The sequence below is a fragment of the Ixodes scapularis genome, unplaced genomic scaffold (genome assembly GCF_016920785.2).
Source record: "Ixodes scapularis isolate PalLabHiFi unplaced genomic scaffold, ASM1692078v2 PGA_scaffold10__122_contigs__length_95168666, whole genome shotgun sequence".
NCBI lineage: Eukaryota > Metazoa > Arthropoda > Arachnida > Ixodida > Ixodidae > Ixodes > Ixodes scapularis.
The window spans coordinates 94,494,633-94,512,948 of NW_024609836.1; the positions used below are offsets into that span (position 1 = coordinate 94,494,633).

At 47.1% G+C, this 18,316-nt stretch overlaps 1 protein-coding gene across 1 annotated transcript; it reads right to left on the minus strand.

Moving 5' to 3' along the window:
- Nucleotides 1–979: 979 nt before the first annotated feature.
- Nucleotides 980–7,256, minus strand: LOC115308378 (putative nuclease HARBI1). The gene is made up of 4 exons (XM_029966257.4): nt 7,111–7,256; nt 6,927–7,028; nt 5,492–5,621; nt 980–1,937 (listed from the first exon to the last, which is right to left on the minus strand). Exons 1-4 carry the CDS (start codon nt 7,164–7,166, stop codon nt 1,065–1,067), a joined length of 1,161 nt encoding a protein of 386 aa, XP_029822117.4. The 5' UTR covers nt 7,167–7,256; the 3' UTR covers nt 980–1,064.
- Nucleotides 7,257–18,316: the final 11,060 nt, after the last annotated feature.

The following is an 18,316-nucleotide window of genomic DNA, read 5'->3' on the forward strand; positions in this document are numbered from 1 at the left end:
TGGGGTCACCGAAAAAAGAAAAACACATTTCTGGCAAGGCATGGGGAAAAAACAGCTTCAGCCAACCAACCCGAGCATCGAACTGACACCTGTAGCAAGCTCCTGTTGGTGTGTATTCCTACTTGGGACAACCAGACTGGGTGGAGCGCTTTCTGTTCACTCAAGGCCACACGAAAAATTCCTCATTACTTTGGATTTTTTGAAGTCACATAGTGCCAATATGCTTGAAAACCCACAAAGCATTTTTGTCACCTCGGACGAAAATTTCATAGTAAGATATTTGAAAGTACGCTTAAAAAAAATCCTCTGGAGAAAGCAATAACCTGAAAGAATATTTAAAGCACCTGGTCAAAGGCGACTAACAAATTCCGTCTGGTTTTCTTCGCGAGTTCCCCAAGACAACCAAAAATAACTGACTGTTTCAGGGACTTCCAACGCTGTTATTTCACTGACCTTTCATGTGTATACGAGGTAAGTAAGATAAACAGAAAACGAGTAGTCTAACCATGACACTGCGCGTCATTAAAACTAATATAAAATATGTATTTCTCTGTGGATCGCATTTCCATGACCGGATGACGACCAAACAGTCGTGCTTCTCCTGCGTTAATTTTCCTGCTCAACGAAAAAATTGCTGGCACTCATCTTTGCTCCATAAAACACATCCAGTGCGCCAAGGTTGAAAGTGCATTATAACTTCATTAAAAATATTTCTAAATATTTTACATGTAAGTGATGGCGTATTAAACACTGGACAATAGTTTCTGAAATAATAAAAAAAATGTGCCAAACGCACAAAAAAACATGAATACACTACATTTCCTCGGCACGAACAGCTACAGATAGTCGAGCAAGAAACTTCATTCATTTTATGGCGGCCATGTCACGTCGTCCCAAGATGGGACGTGATGGGACGTCATCCCAAGATGGGATATGGCAGCGGGTGAAAAGGTCCCCAGGGCCAAAGGTACAACTAGAGCGACTGTACATTGTGATAAATAATTGGTGACGATGCCAACAGGGCAATTTCCCGGAAATAACCTTTGCATATGCAGTGAGTGGCCTTAGGGACAACTGGGTGCTTGGACAGCTGGTGTCAAGCCTTTGTAAACATTTTTGTACTGCCATGTAACTTCGCCAGCGGGGCAGCAGAAGTACCGAGCGTATGTCTGCCTCACCTTCTTGGCATCGTCATTGTACATGTTTGAGCTTGTGCGGCCCACGTCTACAAGGGCACCGCCATCGTTCACCTCGGCCCTCCACTGGCCAAGCACCACATTCCCAAGCACACCTTCTTGGTCGGCATAGCCAGCAGGGCAGTAGCGGCGTTCCCCTTGCTCACTCTCGTCACACGTCCTCAGGTAGTTGTGCAAGCTGACGCATGCCCAGACAATCGCTTCCAGATTCTCCTCTGAGGCCTGGATCGGCTGCCTGAAGATGCGCCATCTTGCAACCAAGATGCCAAAGGTGTTCTCTATAACCCTCCGTGCACGTGAGAGCCTATAGTTGAACACCTTTGGCACCACCGTGAGGTCTTTCCTTGGATAAGGGCGCATGAGGTTTGGGAGCAGGGGGAACGCCTCATCAGCCACAAACACGTAGGGCAGCTTAGTGCGTGTTCCAGGGAGGTGTGCAGGGGGGGGAAGGTCAAGGCCTCCAGTCATTAAGGACTGCCCCATTTCGGAGCCCCGAAAAATGCCCCCGTCGCTGAAACGACCTGGCTGGCCGACATCCACAAGTGTAAACTTGTATGTAGCATCACAACTTGCAAGGAGGACGATGCTGTGGAATCCCTTGTAGTTGTATGTGTCGGAGCCTGCGCCAGGGAGGGCTTGGATGGTCACGTGTTTCCCATCCACAGCTCCGACACAGTTGGGGAAATTCCACAGCCTTGCGAAGTTGCCTGCCATCCGCTCCCACTGGGCCATGTTGGGAGGCTAGAACAATAATGTACTTATGAGTTGTGGTCAGTTCGACCGCCACATGAAAACCACACTCAAGGCACTGGACCGGACACCAAGAAAACAAGAACGCTGTTTCAATAGAGAATTCAAGGCTAGGTGTTTGTGGTTACAGAACACAATACAGTTAGAAAAGCAATTCACGAAACTTGCAACATCCGAAATGGCAGCACAGCCCTTGCTGTGGTTTTTCCAAATATTGCGATTCTGCTTATATTGTCACGTCCGCACTTGCTTCCACCACCAAGTGTCTTCCGCGACTATGTTGACAAGAGGCTTATTTTGCTATGTGGATTGCAAAGGTCGATCTAACGCAAAAGTTAACCTACCCTAGCCTGGGACGAGGCCGTGTCAGAGCTAAAAGCAGCCGCCGAAATGCTGCGGAAAAGTAGGTGCTGATGAAATGTTTCGAGATATGTGAAGCATAAACTCATATTTTCAAGCTGATTAAGCAGTCGACGTACAATTGTGGCAGCTACGACAAGACTACCTCACCAAAGCATGTGTTTCTTTGGAACAACCACTATTGGATTCAACATCAGCAGCTCAGGAAACAGCAGACGCAGAAATATGAAGCAAAATCTGGCATGCAAAGCAGTCGCGGCCCCGCATAAACTCATGTTTTCGAGCTGATTAAGCAATAGACATACAATTGTGTGTAGATTGTGGCAGCTACGACAAGACTACCCCACCAAAGCACGTGTTTTTTAGAACAGCAGCTATCACGGTCAACATCAGCAGCTCAGGAAATAGCAGACGCAGAAATATCAAGCAAAATCTGGCATGGAAAGCAGTGGCGGCCCAGCATAAACTCACATTTTCGAGTTGATTAAGCAGTCGACGTACAATTGACCTTTTTCGGAGAATTTTGTGCGCATGCCCGAACTTGAGGAGAGAGTAGGAAAGGGAAAGGCGCCATCTTTGCGGGCTCTCCCCGTACGCTGCCTGGCTTCGCTCGCATTGCTAGGCGCGTCTGTCCGGCACAGTCGCGATGCCTTACCGCTGCTCGGCTGTTGGATGTACAAACAGCAAGAAAAACACGCCGAACGTGAGCATTTTTAGATTCCCGAAAGTTACCGCGCACCTCAAGAAGAGAGAAAAATGGATTCAAGCGCTGCGACGCCAGAACTCCGACGGGACGCCTTGGCAGCCATCTGCGAACACGCGTGTTTGCAGCGTCCACTTCATTAGAGGTTAGTTTATTCATATTTGTTTGAACTCAGGATATACCCGTCATACTCCGTGCAGGCTAGACATTCATAGCAAGGGTTTTTGTTCCTGATTTTTACGACGCAGGGGTATCTTCACGAGACCAGAATCACCCAGACTTCGCTCCCTCCTTGTTTACATAGAAGCCGACACCTGCCTCCGCACAGAGTTTGCTTGCACGGTACAGCAGGGCAGCGAAGAGGCGGGTCGCCAAGCCGTTGTTACGGAAAAGAGATCTTTACACTGTCGCATAATGTAAAGAGCAGGCCAGCTATGTGCTGGCATGTTCCGCTCAAGCTGCAAAGTATATATTTACGCTTGAAACTCAATAAAATATTGAATAAAAAAATGTCCTACTACAGAATTTTATATCAACACGTCACCTAGTTCGATAAGTAGATCGATGACATAGCTTGGCCCTTTTTAGTTGCGTGCTGAAGTACCACAAAAAAGACGAAGACTACAAATCTTGTTTTTTGTTTTGTTTTTTTAGATAACTTATCGCGTCACGCATAAAATATGATCAAAGGACAGGCACACACGGATCTTGATACAAATCTGCCGAAAGGATAGCGACTATGGGGCTCACGCCTTACAAATATTGACACATCTTGTAATCCTTAAGACACATTATTACATCGCCACGGGTTTTACCGAAGAAATAAACTCACACTGCAACGCAGTCGCAGTACGCTTGAACAATACCGGCGCTCTTGGAAAGCGACATCAGTTGCCTGTAATGTCCCGGCTTCATAGACAGTGCACACGTGCTCCTTACATGGTGAACGGTGTGGTCGACATCAAAGTTATTCACCATGACCTCCTTGACGTAGGCTTCTTCTTTGAAGGCCCATCGTTTTCGGAGTTGCCTGCAGTCCTTTGCGAAGTACCGATCAACGCACGCTGTGTTGACGACCGGTACCGATGCAGCATCGGCAGTCTATCCGTCTTGAAAAGCGTACAGACGGATAAAGTCCGCAGTGTCAAAGACGGTTGCTTTACTCGATCCTCCGGGATCGTCATCAGCCATTTGTAGAGAACGACAGCCCGAAAACAGCGAGAAAAACTCCACAACGAACGCACCAAAACGATCGCGTCTAGGAAGCGAACGTGGTGACGGGAGGACGGACTGAGCCCGCAAACGTTTTGAATTATCTCCACGAGGGTGCGCCACGGTCGCCTCAATGAACTCTGAAAAAGGTCAATTGTGTGCAGATTGTGGCAGCTACGACAAGACTACCTCACCAAAGCATGTGTTTCTTTGGAACAACCACCATTGGAGTCAACATCAGCAGCTCAGAAAACAGCAGACGTAGAAATATAGAGCAAAACCGGGCATGCAAAGCAGTCACGGCTCAGCAAAACCCTATTTTTTAAAGCGTTGTTTCATCGCTACTTCTAACACTCTGGCTGCGGGCACCTGGAAGAGACAACAAGGCGCTGAGGGACACCTTGTAGGAAGCATTCGCCATCCTAATTGGTCGAGGGCATCTGTCGCTTCCGTAGGGAGACACACAATAGCACGAATGTAACGAAAAACGTATATGCCGTCACAAACTAGCCTCACAGGTGTTCGGGTCGTTGTCAAAAGTGATGTTCGGAGGGACTGTTAGCATTTAGTAACCAGCATTTTAACCTACCTTTTCACCCTTTTAAAGGGTTACATTGTTCCGTTTGTGATGTGACGCAGGCAAACGAAGCGCGCTGTTCCGGCTGACCCACATGCGTGCCAGTATGTCAACCCCGTTCTCATTCTTCGTATACAGCTTTGCCCTCCCGGTTTCTTTTGCTGGAAAGGTGCTGAGTTTCATTTCACCTCTGGTATTAGTGACACCGTATCACTGTGAAATTGCTCGTGCACATCAAAGGCCTCCTGCGTTCGCTGGAGCCATGGCCAGAGCAGGCTCATCTCGCCAGGTGAAGCAGGCGAAACTTGCCTGTTTTGCGGCGGCACAACTGGAGCGTTTGCCCAGCGTTGGTAAACGAGCACAAAAACTCGTGCGAAGAGGGGCGTACGAAATGACGGGGATGGAGGAAGTAGCATGACGTTTTGAGCAGATAGCCTCGCGGCTTCGTCGTGCATTCGGTTGCTACGAGCTGGTGCGAGCAGACTACAAGGAGATGACGCATGGAAGAACACGTTAGGGGTGTTGGCCATCCTCATTGGCTGGGGAAATCCATAAATTCCACACTGCTGCACGGAACTACTGAGATAGAGTATAGACACGAGCCATGTTTTGCTTGCCTTTCGGAGCATACACAATAAGGGCTGTGTTGCACATGCCTCATGCACTGGTGACACAGTTAAGTGCTGTGCTTACAGTTCTGTACAGTGGGTCCAGCACTCTATGTAGCGCCCGACAGGTTTCCCCAATAATGAGGGAGGTCGTTGAACGTCCAATCCTGTAACAGGATGCGCAGATTCTCTGCGAGGATCCGTGCGCCAGGTACCTGAAACATTGAAATTGAGAGCCACCATAAGCACATGTAAACAAGGAGGTGGCCTAACAAGTCAACCTTACAGCGGTAAGTTTCAATAAGCCTCCAATTGCATACAAGTGGACTGGAAAACTATGCCAGTAGTTGCTATACTCTGTTTCACCTTGTGTTGTACCGCAGGAAAGGCTACAAGCGCGAGCTCCTTGCTCTATGGCGCACCTCGGCAGCACAAGCTCTCGTGCACCAAGGGCAGCTGCCAACACTATGAGCTCGAGCTTCTAGCCTTCGCTGCGGTACAACATAAAGTGAAACGGAGTATAGCAGTAGTCTAGCATATAAAAGAAGACAAAATCACAGAGAGTAATGGTCGTGCCATCTTCTCACCTACCTCCTAGGCGATTTTAAATAAGAAAATTAGTTTACAGAAAGTTCATTTATAAATTCCTGTTATTCGCTTCGTCTACCTTTCTGTCTTGATTGAACTAGTTTGGTGAGGAAGACCATTGAGTAACCTTCAAGGAGACTGAAGCGCCGTTCACACTCTTGCGACCAAGTGAGACTGAGAGAGGCCAGACCGGTTTTTAAGCCTCTTGCAATCTCTTAGGACCAGCTCCGCTGCAGCGCACCCGGTCCTAAAAAATCGCAAGAGGCTTAAAAACTGGCCTGGTCTCTCTCGGTCTTACTCAGTCGCAAGAGTGCGAACGGCGCTTGAAGCGGGTAAAGTATTGTGCCAAGGTGAAAATCAGAAAAACATAACAAAAATAAACTCTACAAGTGAGGCCCCTCCTCGCTTCAGCATGGTGCAACACAAGACTGCTGTGGTGTTGTGACAAAGTGAGATACAGGTGGAGCATCCCGCCTAATGCATACTTCAGCACAGAAACAGGTCTATTATGTTGACGAAATGTTCAGGGATGAAAGTGCACATGCGTTAAGTTTCAATTATCAAATCTCTACAACCGATGTTTCAATATTGGGGGAGGAAGGGGGAGGGCGTCTGCCACGCAAACAAAACAACCAACAACCTCGTCAGCAATTCAGTATCACGGAAAATATGAGCTACAACAGCCCTTCATGCTTTCGCGTACATATCTCTGTCCGTTTCTGGAGAAGTTTTGATCCATATTAGACCTGCAATACAAAGTTCAGGTACCATTCTTCTAACTTTTTCGCAGATCAAGAGATAATAAGGTTTACTACATCCGCACGAATAGCAAAAAGCAAAATTGACTGTTGCAACTCATATTCGCGGTAGTACGTTCGGAATCCCCCGAATGTAATCAAAGTATGTACTTCCTATAAGGTGTCCTGGCTTACCGGATTGTTAGCGATAGCCGCTCCGCTGGGGAGATCGGCTTCCTCCAAGGAGTTGCCTCTCGTTGTAGTTGGGGCCCAACCAGAGCAAGTAGCTGGTCGAACCTGCACAAAAATAGCAGTGAGCTCCTGTGTGCGCGGCTGGCTTCGTTTTACAAGCGATTCCTAGGGAGGAACACACACACACCTTTGCCGCGTCATCCTGAAGTACTGGAAGAAGTCGCTCCCGTTGTCCAGACGCATATCTCGAACGAGGTGATGGAACTCGCCAAACGTTTCCCTCGATCGAAGAAGGAACCGTATCCACTCTCGACAGTGGCGCCTTCGTCGAGACCGCAGAATCATCGCAGCGGTGGCTCGCGCTATCAATGCCCAGTCCGTGTCGCTACCGGATTGAGCAACGTAGCTCTCGATGCATTGAACAAACAGCGCATGCAGCATATCTGGACTTTCGCAGTTCGAGGGAGACATGTCACTGCTACAGACCATACGACAGTCGACCGTACGCTCGCTGGCCGCCATGTCTGTCAGTGTTGCCTGGCTAGCTCGCTTGCTGTTGGCTAATCTCGGACAATACAGGTGATTTGCTATTGGTCGTTGCATGTTTTCAACGGAGCTTTTACGGAGCAGTGTGAACGTGCTGTACGCAAGCGAAACGTAACGTTAACATAACATAACGTAACGTAACTTAACATAACGTAAGAAACGGCCCAGTGTGAACGGGCCTTTAAGCGCGAGCTTTCTGCCCTTCCAAAAACAAGCGTGATCGCGCAGGCACGCTCAACCAATGCACTGCCGAAGCCAGCGAGCTCGCGTTGAAGGCGAAGCGTCTGGTCTCAGCTTAGAACGGAGTAGCAAGCGCCTCTGGGACGTTGAAGCTCTCAGGTGCTTCAACGTTCCAGTCTTTCGAGTCTCGAAAGCAAATGTTCCGCTTCAGCGCTGCTAACGAGCATGGTGGCCAGGATTTGCAGCAGGCGGGTTACATTAGGATACAAGGCCTCTGGGCAAATGCAAGTTGCTTGTACCGCTGAGACGCGCTAAGCGGTGCGGTCCCTCCACATCTGTGTCAAAACCAGTACTTCCCCCAGGAAGTTCATCTAACAAAACGAATGCTCCGCACAGGCTGGAGATTGGCGACCGGCGTCGTTGGCCACAACATCGCTGTCGCCTAGGGCGGACAATGCTGCCTGGCGTGAGTCTGTTGGTTCTGTTGGAGACGTTGATGACACGCTTGAAGTTGTAGGTCAATAATCATTCTTAAAAAAAAAAGTCAAGAACTGCTTGGCTCTTGAACTCATTTTTGAAAGTCTATATACGTAGACGAAGTTCCACGACTCACGTGCTGAACGCAAGCATGTAAACATTACCCACTTCAGCGATTAAAGAAGTCAACTAGGTACGCTTTGAAACCAAATGATTATGAGCATTCCAAAGTTGCTTCAACAGTGCATATGCTGTCGCTTTTCTCTCTTGCTTCTTTTCTTTTATTTGAATGATAGGGATGTTTTTGAGTGTTTTTTCATTTTTGTTTATGTATTATTGAAGCTAAATAAGTAGAGGCGAGTAAACCCTAAAAAAAGACAAGACAAAAAAACAAAAAAACACAAAAAAAAACTCTAAGCTGTTAGTTATTTTGTCGTCCGGTTTTCTCTTCATTGTAGGGTTCGTAAAGTCAGAGTATTGCTATTTTGGAGTTTTGTTGCGCTGCTCTGCTTGTTGCGCTGCTCGTCGAGTCCTCAACACTCAAAGGGTAGGGGAACTTTAGTTAAGCCGCCTGCATTCCCCGAGGCGAGGCCAGCGTCCTTCGAGGTCAGGATTTCGCGGCTTTTGTGACGTCGGGAACAAAGCCATTCGCACCTGCGAGCCTGAAGAAAGGCTTTGGTTACTAACATGGCCAAGTTTGGAGAGAGCTGTTTGAAGAGCCGGAGCCGGAGACGTATTTTTCCCACAGTCCACGGGCAGCGTCGTCTTCGTTTGGCTTCGGTGTGTTGTGAGCACAGCCCCTCGCCGTAGTGGATTGTCGAAACGAAACACACACACAAAAAATTATACTGACATTGGAAAGGGGGAAGGGGTAAAGAGGACAACTATGAAATTTCGGGAATGTTCCGACCCTGGAACACCCCCCCCCCCCCCCCCCGGTCCCCTGGCTACGCCACTGGTATGCAAATATGTTCGTGTTTTCCAAATAAAATTCAGTTGGCAGTAGCGCTCCTAGTTTGCACTACTACTTGTTTCAGCTCGGTTGTTTGTTTTTCTTGCGCTTCTAAGTATAGGCTTGTTGCAGCTGACTTCACTTCCGGCTAAACTGTAGGTCAAAACCCACACTGTCGTCTACTATCAGTGCCTTGGCGACATGTTGGAGGCAAAAAATGTTCTTCACCTGACATGAAGTGCACACCATAAACCCGTAGTTAGTGTACGAAGCTTTTCTGTCAAGATCATAGAGTCAACTATAATCATCTAAAGCGAAAAGTCCCATGCGTTTGGCCGCGACCGGGGAGGGCGATGCATAAACGCGTACATCGGCGGCCAAATTTGGCGGTTCCTATGAGCTCATATCGCTGGCGACGCATATGCACCAAGGAGCAGCAAAAAATCACCTGTAAATTGTGCACCTTTTTTATTTTTTTGTTTTGTTTTGCAGAAAAACACTTGAATTGCGTATTGACAAAATTAAATAAAGGTAGGCTGTACCAACTCACTTATTAAATCATCCCTGCCCATCTCCCCCCCCCCCCCCCCCCCCCCCCGAAAAAAAAGCAAAAAAAAAGAAGCAAGTAGAGAAAAAAATATCTTTCCCCGGGAAAAGAAAAAAACAAAAAAAGAAATCTGCGCCGAGCAGCGTCGAACCTGCGTCGACCCCATAGCGGCGCCATCTGTTGACAGCCCGTGATACCGCGAGGAGAAACTAACTCTCGTTACAGTTACTCTCGAGTTCGAGTGAGGGTTAAGGGAGAGTATCATCGAAAGAGGCGGTGGCGAAAGAGTAACTTCGATGAAGAGAGAGTTAAAGTAGAGTAAGTTAGGGCACTTACTCTTCTTTGACACCTTTTTTTTTTTAGAGTGTAGGATGCGTGATCACATTAGAAAAACCGTAAGATTGAAACAAAGAAGAAAACTCAACTTGACAAGCGGTAGCACAACTCATATCTATATTAAAATCACCACCCAAAATTAAACTGTAACCGTTTTCACCAACTAACTGAAATACTCTTTCAAGAAATCTCCAAAAAGCAGATGAATCACCATTTGGAGGTCTATACAATACTGCAAGTAGAGTGTTTCCGAGTTTCACACATAGGGATTCGTAATTTTTAGTCATAGAAGTAATGTCTGTCATGAGACTGCACTGAGTATCTTTTCTTACATACATGGCTATTCCGCCACCGCGCCTTGAGCAGTGATTTAAATAAAATGTCGAATAATTATCAAAGTTCAAAACATCTGATTCCTGCATAAACCACGTCTCGGTCAGCATTAGCACGTCAAAAGAAAATCTGAAGTCATTAAGAAGAATGCTAAGCTCATCGCCTTTATTACGTGCCGAACGTACGTTTAAATGAAAGACAGAAAATTTAACCGGTATTACAGTTTCAGTAGACTGTTCCGATACCTGCGATACTCCCAATAACGACACCCGATAACGGTACGATGCATGCACAAAGGCGGCCGCGGAGCATCGGGTATTAGTATCGTAGTCATCGGAACGATCTACTAAAACTCTCTATCGGAATCGTCTATTTATCCCGTATTGAAACGGTATGTTTGGCGAGCGAAGAAACACCTATACGCCTCTGTAAGGTTTTTCTGCCGCATACTCAATCACAGATAAGTAGCATTCAGAATTTGTGTCTATTCACACAAAAAATGGACCAGATGAACTTTCTCTGCGGGGCTGTTCAGTATACGCTGGTTCACCCTTTCGGCGACGCAATCTCGCCCAAGAAGATAAATCGGCCGAGGTTTCTGTGGCGTCTCCATCCAGGCGTATCTGGATTTCCCTTTTCCCTCGCCACTTTGGGATGCATGGCCGCAGGTAAATACGGCGCATGTCGTATTCAAATCCGATTGATTTGAAAGTCTAAGCACGGGCCGTTCCGATGTTTTTGTACGCTTCGTTCTCGTGGCACTGGAGGGAGTCCCGGTCTTTGGGCCGAATACGACCGTATAAATGGGGAAAGAATTTACGATGACGAATCGAAAAATATTTTGGCAGGGGCGGGAATAGGGTAGGGTACATCGTTTGAGAAACGTGCGAGTCCGTGCCTGTGTCTTTATTCGTGTATTTTCCTTTCGCGTGCCACGTAATCTTTAGTTTTAGTGGTTTTTTTTTAACTTAGAAATATACGGGTAACGGTTCTGTTCACCGCGATAAAAAAATCTTTCCGTAAAAAAACTCTAGTTTTCGGTGAGGGGGTATCTCGGAATGCCGGTGTCTTCTTTTTAAAATCCTGTCATAGATAATCTTTTTTTTAGATATCTCTGGTTACGCCGGAGAGAAAAAAGAAATTCCAGTCTCTCCTGTATCTTTCAAGTCGACTCGCGGTCGGGTTGGGCAATATACCTATTTAAGGATCAAAACGATCCTGGCGGCGTAATGCCGCGCAAAGCACTTTGGGCACTCGTTGGCCAGTAAGTTCCAGTTTCGACTGGCCAACCAGACTTTACAACACCAAGTCAAGATCAAATACAGAGCTTGCATTCTGAAATATTTGACTTTATTTAAATTTATAATATCGTAGGTGTTGTCTACCGATACGAACGGAATGCATGCTGGGGCACGTTACTTTTTTTTCGGGCTCCCGCCGCATCCGTGCTTGTGCACAGGTAAACACGGGACGACGATGTCACATGGAAGAAAAATAAGCATATACTGGGCCGGTCATCCTGATCCATCGTTTCCTCGATGTCCTAGGCGTCTGCGTCTTAAATGATCCGTGAGCCGGGAAAGGGGGGGGGGGGCATAGGGACCATGAAATGACCTTTTTACTTTTTACAGATAACTTTTACATTCAACAGTCAATGTTCACTGAATGCCGAACAGACATCCGTTTTCGTCTCGGTTTATTCACTTCTACACAAAAAATTATGAAATATCGACTTTTTCTTTCTCTCCAACTGACCGCAAAACAAGCCGTGACGTACGCTGTTTCCGGAACCGGAAGTTCTCTCGGCAGTAGGAGAATGGGAGCGTTAGCGGCAACGAGTTGGGGTGCGCCGGTAGGTTTTACTGCGCTGATGTCACCGACGTATCTTCTGAATCGGCGCCTCTCATCGCCGCATCGCAGCTGAGCGAAATTCATTGAGATATGTTGCGCTACAGCGACAGCATGGGACTAGTCCCATACGCCGGTATGCCTGTTGGGAAGTGCAGCGAGTCTTCTGGTGAAGACTCCAGAAGTCAACCACCCCGTCATTGTTGGGAGAAGGGCCGGCCCGTGTCAGTCGTTTGCAAAGTGACGTAGATGGAAACAAATTGCCGCGGCGTTTTTCGCGGCCTCGGAGATGCAGGAGCGAGCCGACTTTAAAAAAGATACGTTTGAACTGCGAGTGTCAGCAAGGGCCACCTAAATACCTGTTCACACTCGGAGCGGACGCGTGCGTTTGATGGAAATGCTGTATTCGCGCTGTTTGTAAGCGCTTCGGGACCGATCTTTTACGATTGCAACTCGATACTGACGCGACACTCGGCAAAGAAAGGTTGGACCGGCATTGCACGTATACCTCCCACGAACTGTTATAGCTCGACAGTGACTTGCAGTCTGTCAGAATGAAAATGGCATACCAAAAACAAAGTGCACATACCGTGTTACGAAGGTAATCCATACGGCGTTTATTTCAGCTCTATATCACGCAAAACAAGAAGATAGAATCGACGAGTGTTCATCAACACTGCCTCGGAAAACAAGGGGAAGAGATTGACCTCACCTCTTAATCTAAAATTGAGGTCAGCGATCAAACTATAATACGGGAAGGGTCCACAAGGGTAGCGCGGGCATATTCCATTCAGCACGCCAGCCGGTCGTAGGCAGACGGTCTTGCGACGAAGCAATGCTGCGCCGAGTCGGAGTGCCTGCTAGGCCTATATTCTGAGCAGCTCGCTTCGTCGGAGTCGGTGGATCCAGCGTTCTTGTTCGTCGTGGTCTGTTTTAAGTACTTTTTTTCTTGCTGCTTGAAGTCGGCACGCGCGAGAAGAACACGTAGAAAAATAAACGTTCAGTCAGTCAGAGTTTTGAGAGGAAGGAAATCAAAGGAAATAACCGTTCGTCGGTCGTCGCGACCCGAGCGACCCAAGTAACTGAAGTCGGCCCTGCCCTACTGCGCACGCGCAGTAGTTGCTTCGTTTACCACACGATAGATGGCGCTTGGCTCTCAGCATTATCAAATTTGGCAATTTTCGCCACACATCTCTAATTATCCTACAAAATGTGGATCTGAATATTATTTAACAAAACGTTTAGGAAACATTCGCCGGCTATTTATTGTTTACGATCGCGGTGCTGGTGAGGTAGGCTCTTACCCAATAGGCGACCTGGATTTAGCTGACGTGCTGCGTTTCCGCGGATGCATCGTAGTGAAAAGGCGAAGGAAAGAAGGCGCAAAAGAGTCCAGTTTTCTTTTAAAAGTTCTATAGCAAATAATTTTTTTAGCTCCCTATTTTTGTGTTTTTGTGTTTCTTTTCACACCTTTTACGACGTGCGGTGGATGAAATTCGATTTTAAAATCATTTCATGGTCCCTTTAAGTGGTAGCCAGGTCGCCAGAAAGGTACGCGACATGGCAGGCCGTACTCCTGTTTCTAGCTAAGCCTAGCCAGGCCGGTGGAGGTTCGTGTTTCAACGGAAGCTTCCACAAAGATTAAGATACAAAGATACCCTTTGTAACGGGCGGTAGCTTGCGCCACCTAGCGTAAGGCAAAAAAGACTTATTGGTAACGCGCGCCGTGTTGGCTGTGCGAATTTTTAGAAGCAGTTTATCTCGACGCTGTGTTAAAAAAAAAAGAGAAAAAAAGAAAAGAAACGACAACACTACGGTGGAAGCCTGACGTCATCTCGCTCTTAAACAAAGAGTCAAAGTTGGCAATCTGACATTACTCTAATTTGCGTCGATGAAAGCACATGTTCATCCTACTCCAGCCCGATCATATAGTGAGTGTACGACCAATCGTGTAATACCCGTGCCACACGGGCAGCTCGAATGCCATTTCCAACGAATGACATTTGTGTGACCGGCCAATCAGCTCGCAATCTGTCGCGCGTCGAATGCATTACGCCCGGAGTGTCGCGCGCTGATTGGCCGTCCGCTCAAATGTCATTCGTTGTAAATGGCATTCGAGTTGCCCGCGTGGCACGGGTATAAAGCCGACCGCAACGACGCTTTTGGTCACACACGTCGTTAATATGCATGATCAAACACACCCCCAGCCGGTTAAAACGTGTACAGCGGCATATAATTGAAAACGCAATCAGGGTGGTTCAAAAAAGCGGTGTTTGGTTTTCGTTTCGACGTAAATATTTTAAATGCACTCTGAACGATAAAAAAAAAAAAAAAATCGTTCTTGAAAGGTTTTTTGCCGCCCCAAGAACTATGTCAGTTCATGAAGAACGATTTCGCCTCAAGCACTACCGTCCTCTGGCGGACTAGAAAGGCAACCAGGCGATGAAGAACTCTTGCGTATCAAAAAAGGAGTTGAAATAACCACTTTTAGGTTTTTCATGAAGAGCCCTTAAAATAACTTTTTTTTTTTTTTATGGTGAAAATAATGGAGAAGCCGAAGAACCCCCCTAGAAGTTCTTTTACGACCATATTTTTTTTAAGTGTATAATAGGCACTAACAGGGTAAAGCCTGGTTCAGACAGTTGCGTTTGACTGCGTTTAACTGCGTTGCGGCAGCGAGAAACCAGGACATCCCTGCTGCTTATATCGCGTGCCAAGATGATTCCTCGAATTGGATTCCGCGCTTCATACGAAGCACAGATGTGCCGGTGACTAGCTTTCCGCACTCGACGCAACGCAGTCAAACGCACTCAAACGCAAGTGTCTGAACCGGCCTTTAGAACGGCATGGGAGGAGCTTCAGTCGATCCGCCTCAAGCGCGAGCTTCCTATTTTCAAGAACCCTTCGGCGTCCCATGCAATTGCATGGGACGCCGAAGGGTTCTTCAAAATACACGTCTTTAGCGCGCGTGCTCGAGTTAACTCGAGCACGCGCGCTAAAGACGTGTATAGTCGTTCTCAGTACCCCCCCCCCCCCCCCCCCCCCCCCCCCCGGTCAGTGACTAGATTATTACAATCGACGTTTAGGAAAGTTTCACACTACTTACGGGAAAGAGGGGAAAGGAGGGGGGGGGGGGGGGAGTTCTGTGCGAATTTGAACACTTCGAAGCACGATCCGGGATCTTCAACCGGCGCGTTGTATACGACACTGCGGTTTCGGCACATCGGTCTGTTAGAAAACACACACACACACACAAAATATCGACATATACGACACACCGGTCTGTTAGAAAAACACAAAAAGGACAACACCGACAGAAAGTGTCACGCGATAAATTTGCGGTGATTCTTGGAGGGAAAGCAAGAAACACATGAAACGAGCACACGAGGAAAGCGGCGAACGGCGGGAAGAAACGTATACGGCGGTGTGTGAACAGCCCCTTTTCTCCGAGTTGAGCGCGAGCGAAACCCTTGACCGTTCCTGTCCCCGTCTTTCGCGCTTCTATAGACCTTTCCAATGTTTACAAATCCACAGCTCAGCGTGCGATCTCCACAGCTCAGCACGCGCGTGTGCGTCGCTTCGGAAAGCGAGCAAATCACGCGCGATACGCACGAACACTGAAAATGAAACCGGCCAGCAGCCCTTTTCTGGAAAGGTCTATATCTCATACTGCTGTAGCCACGCTTCCAGCACCCGGTCGATTTTTACGACAAACCGTATCGTCTTAAATAATTGTGTGTACCACTTAAGCAATCTAAGGAATTTGTTTTGAGGAAAACTTTAAGTGGAGTAGCACTTTGGACCTCCAAGCTTGTCATGAAACTTTCACAGCGCCTGTAAAGTTACGAGGGTCATACAATAACTGGAAGAAAAGAAGAGTTTTGCGTATTTTGTGCAGCTCGAAAACTTTTTTCCAATTACTCTAATTCGCTTCACTCCCTCGTGGTTCTAACAAGTGCAGATGTTTTTCAGAGTACTGTCGTTGATTAATATTCTGACATATACATATACATTTTTGTCGAAACAAATATTTCGGAGTGAAGGGACAAAATGGAACTTTAACAGCATTTTATGGCAAATACTATAAATTTTTAAAGCGTACATTGTTCTCCCAGATTGCCTATAACTTGATATATTTGTTTTCATGCTCTGACAGTGGCAATGCGTATACGACCGCCGCTTGCGGCAGATATCTACATCAATAATAAAATATAAATCGTTTTTGTGTTTAAAAAAATCGTGATAAAAAAATTACATCAAATGTCCCATCATACTAGATGCGAATTTTAAGCCGTCGCTTCGTATTCTCGCTGCAACGAGTGCACCCTTTTCGGAATGAGCGCGGCATGTGCTTTCCGACTCAATGGATTCTGACAATCGAATCCGAATTGCAAGGGAAAAGAACGCGCTGTTTTTAAATCATGGCCTGGTCCCCCGTCCAAGTTAGTTTAGTTGTGCAAAGACAATGACAAAGACAACGACAAAAACAAAGACAAAGAGGCAGACAGACAAACAAACAAAACAGAACTCTCGAAACAACTCAAACTCCGTCAGACATTGCAAAAGAAACGCACACAAATCAACGATGCGGAACAGTTCGGTGAACGTCAATGCATTCGCGAAACTCGAATCTCAGACGCCAGGTGCGTTGCGTTAACTTAGGTTCGATGAATTCTCATTCAAGCATAATGACCGATGAACGCTTCAACAAAGTTTCTCCGCGCGGATTCAAGACCATCTAAGACGGGCTAAACTTAGCACCGGTAAGAACTCGTCGAGTGATGAGTTCAAATAACATTAGCAGAACCGAAGGAACATTTCTAAGTTCCATCCCCGCACTTGCCCGTTTCGATCTGAATTAGCGTTGTATACCAATGTTCGTTCGTGAGCCATACTGCGTGACGCACGCTTAAGACTCCAGCTTAGCCGGCGTACTGTCCTGGTAAGAATGATAATCTACAGCGTGATTCAGTGCCCCCTTACATACCTCAAATGCGGACTGACCTCTCAATTTCTGAAAACTTCACGCCTAGCTTTTTTTTTACTTGTTTTTAATTATGTTGCATCGAACGCGTTAACCAATAATGGCAACGGTGTCTTGGTGCCTGCTGAAACGCAACATGCTTCACAGGGGCATTCGAAGGGGAATGGTTGCTGTCATCGCGATTCCGGTGGTTGGTAACGAAAGCAGCGGCCGAGCCGACTAACGGCCGCAGCCGTCGCTGTATCCCCGATGTCCAAATTTGTGGCTGCAGAAGTGTCCAGTGGTTGTTAAAGCAGAAAGCGGTCGACAGCTGCACAGGCTTTTCCACCTCCGCTAAGACCCGTCATGGCAGTTCTGAGAATCTTTACCAGTCTGGCGGCGATCTGGGACTATACGTAAATGGGACGTCATGAGGGGGAAATTTAGCGAACGCAATAAAGGCGGAGTAAACGCACAACCCGGAGACGCCTTCCAGACGTCTTAATTGTCGACGTATGTAAGTGATTTTAGTGACGAAAATAATCCCTGGAGAAGGGGAACAAGAGGGACAAAGGACAAACATAAATCTCCAAACACAGCTAGGTGACTGGTGCGCGACCGAAAAAATCCGCCTGGTCCGGGTATCGAACCCGGGACCTTTCCTTACAGGTGGAGCGCTCTACCAACTGAGCTAACCAGGGGTTAGACGTCAGTAGAACAAACGGGTTTTATCAGCTGCCACCAGTCTAGCACCAACAGGGGTGAAGCTTGCAATTTTAGGTTATAATTATAATGCAGGGATTATTTTCGTCGTTCTTGTCCAGCTCGCTTGCCCCTTTGCATTTAATTGCATTATAATGATTTTAGTAACGGTTCTAAACTTTAGGGACGCAAACAATACTCCAAACTTTCTTAAATGTACGAAATAGATTTCTGCGACAAGTGGTATAGACCCTTTCCAAAGTTCACGTGCCGATTATTAGGAGGTCGGAACCACTGCACAATGGCGGAACAACTGACATCGAGGGAAGTGCAAGTCATTCCCTAGGACAGCGCTATAGGAGCCGACGAACCAATCAAACAGCGTCGAAAATGTGAACGTCACTGAGCTCATCCCCCCTTTTTTTGTGGGTGTGTTTTGGCCTTCCAATCGAACTAAACGGATAAAGCGTGCCGTGGCGTTGCAGATTTATTCCGCCATGGCGCAGGGA

Coding starts and splice junctions, on each gene's coding strand:
- LOC115308378 (XM_029966257.4), bottom strand. CDS start 7,166: ATGCGTCTGGACAACGGGAGCGACTTCTTCCAGTACTTCAGGATGACG. Junction 7,029..7,110: donor TTCAGGATGACGCGGCAAAG/GTGTGTGTGTGT, acceptor ATTTTTGTGCAG/GTTCGACCAGCTACTTGCTC. Junction 1,938..5,491: donor TGGACCCACTGTACAGAACT/GTAAGCACAGCA, acceptor TTATTGTTCTAG/CCTCCCAACATGGCCCAGTG.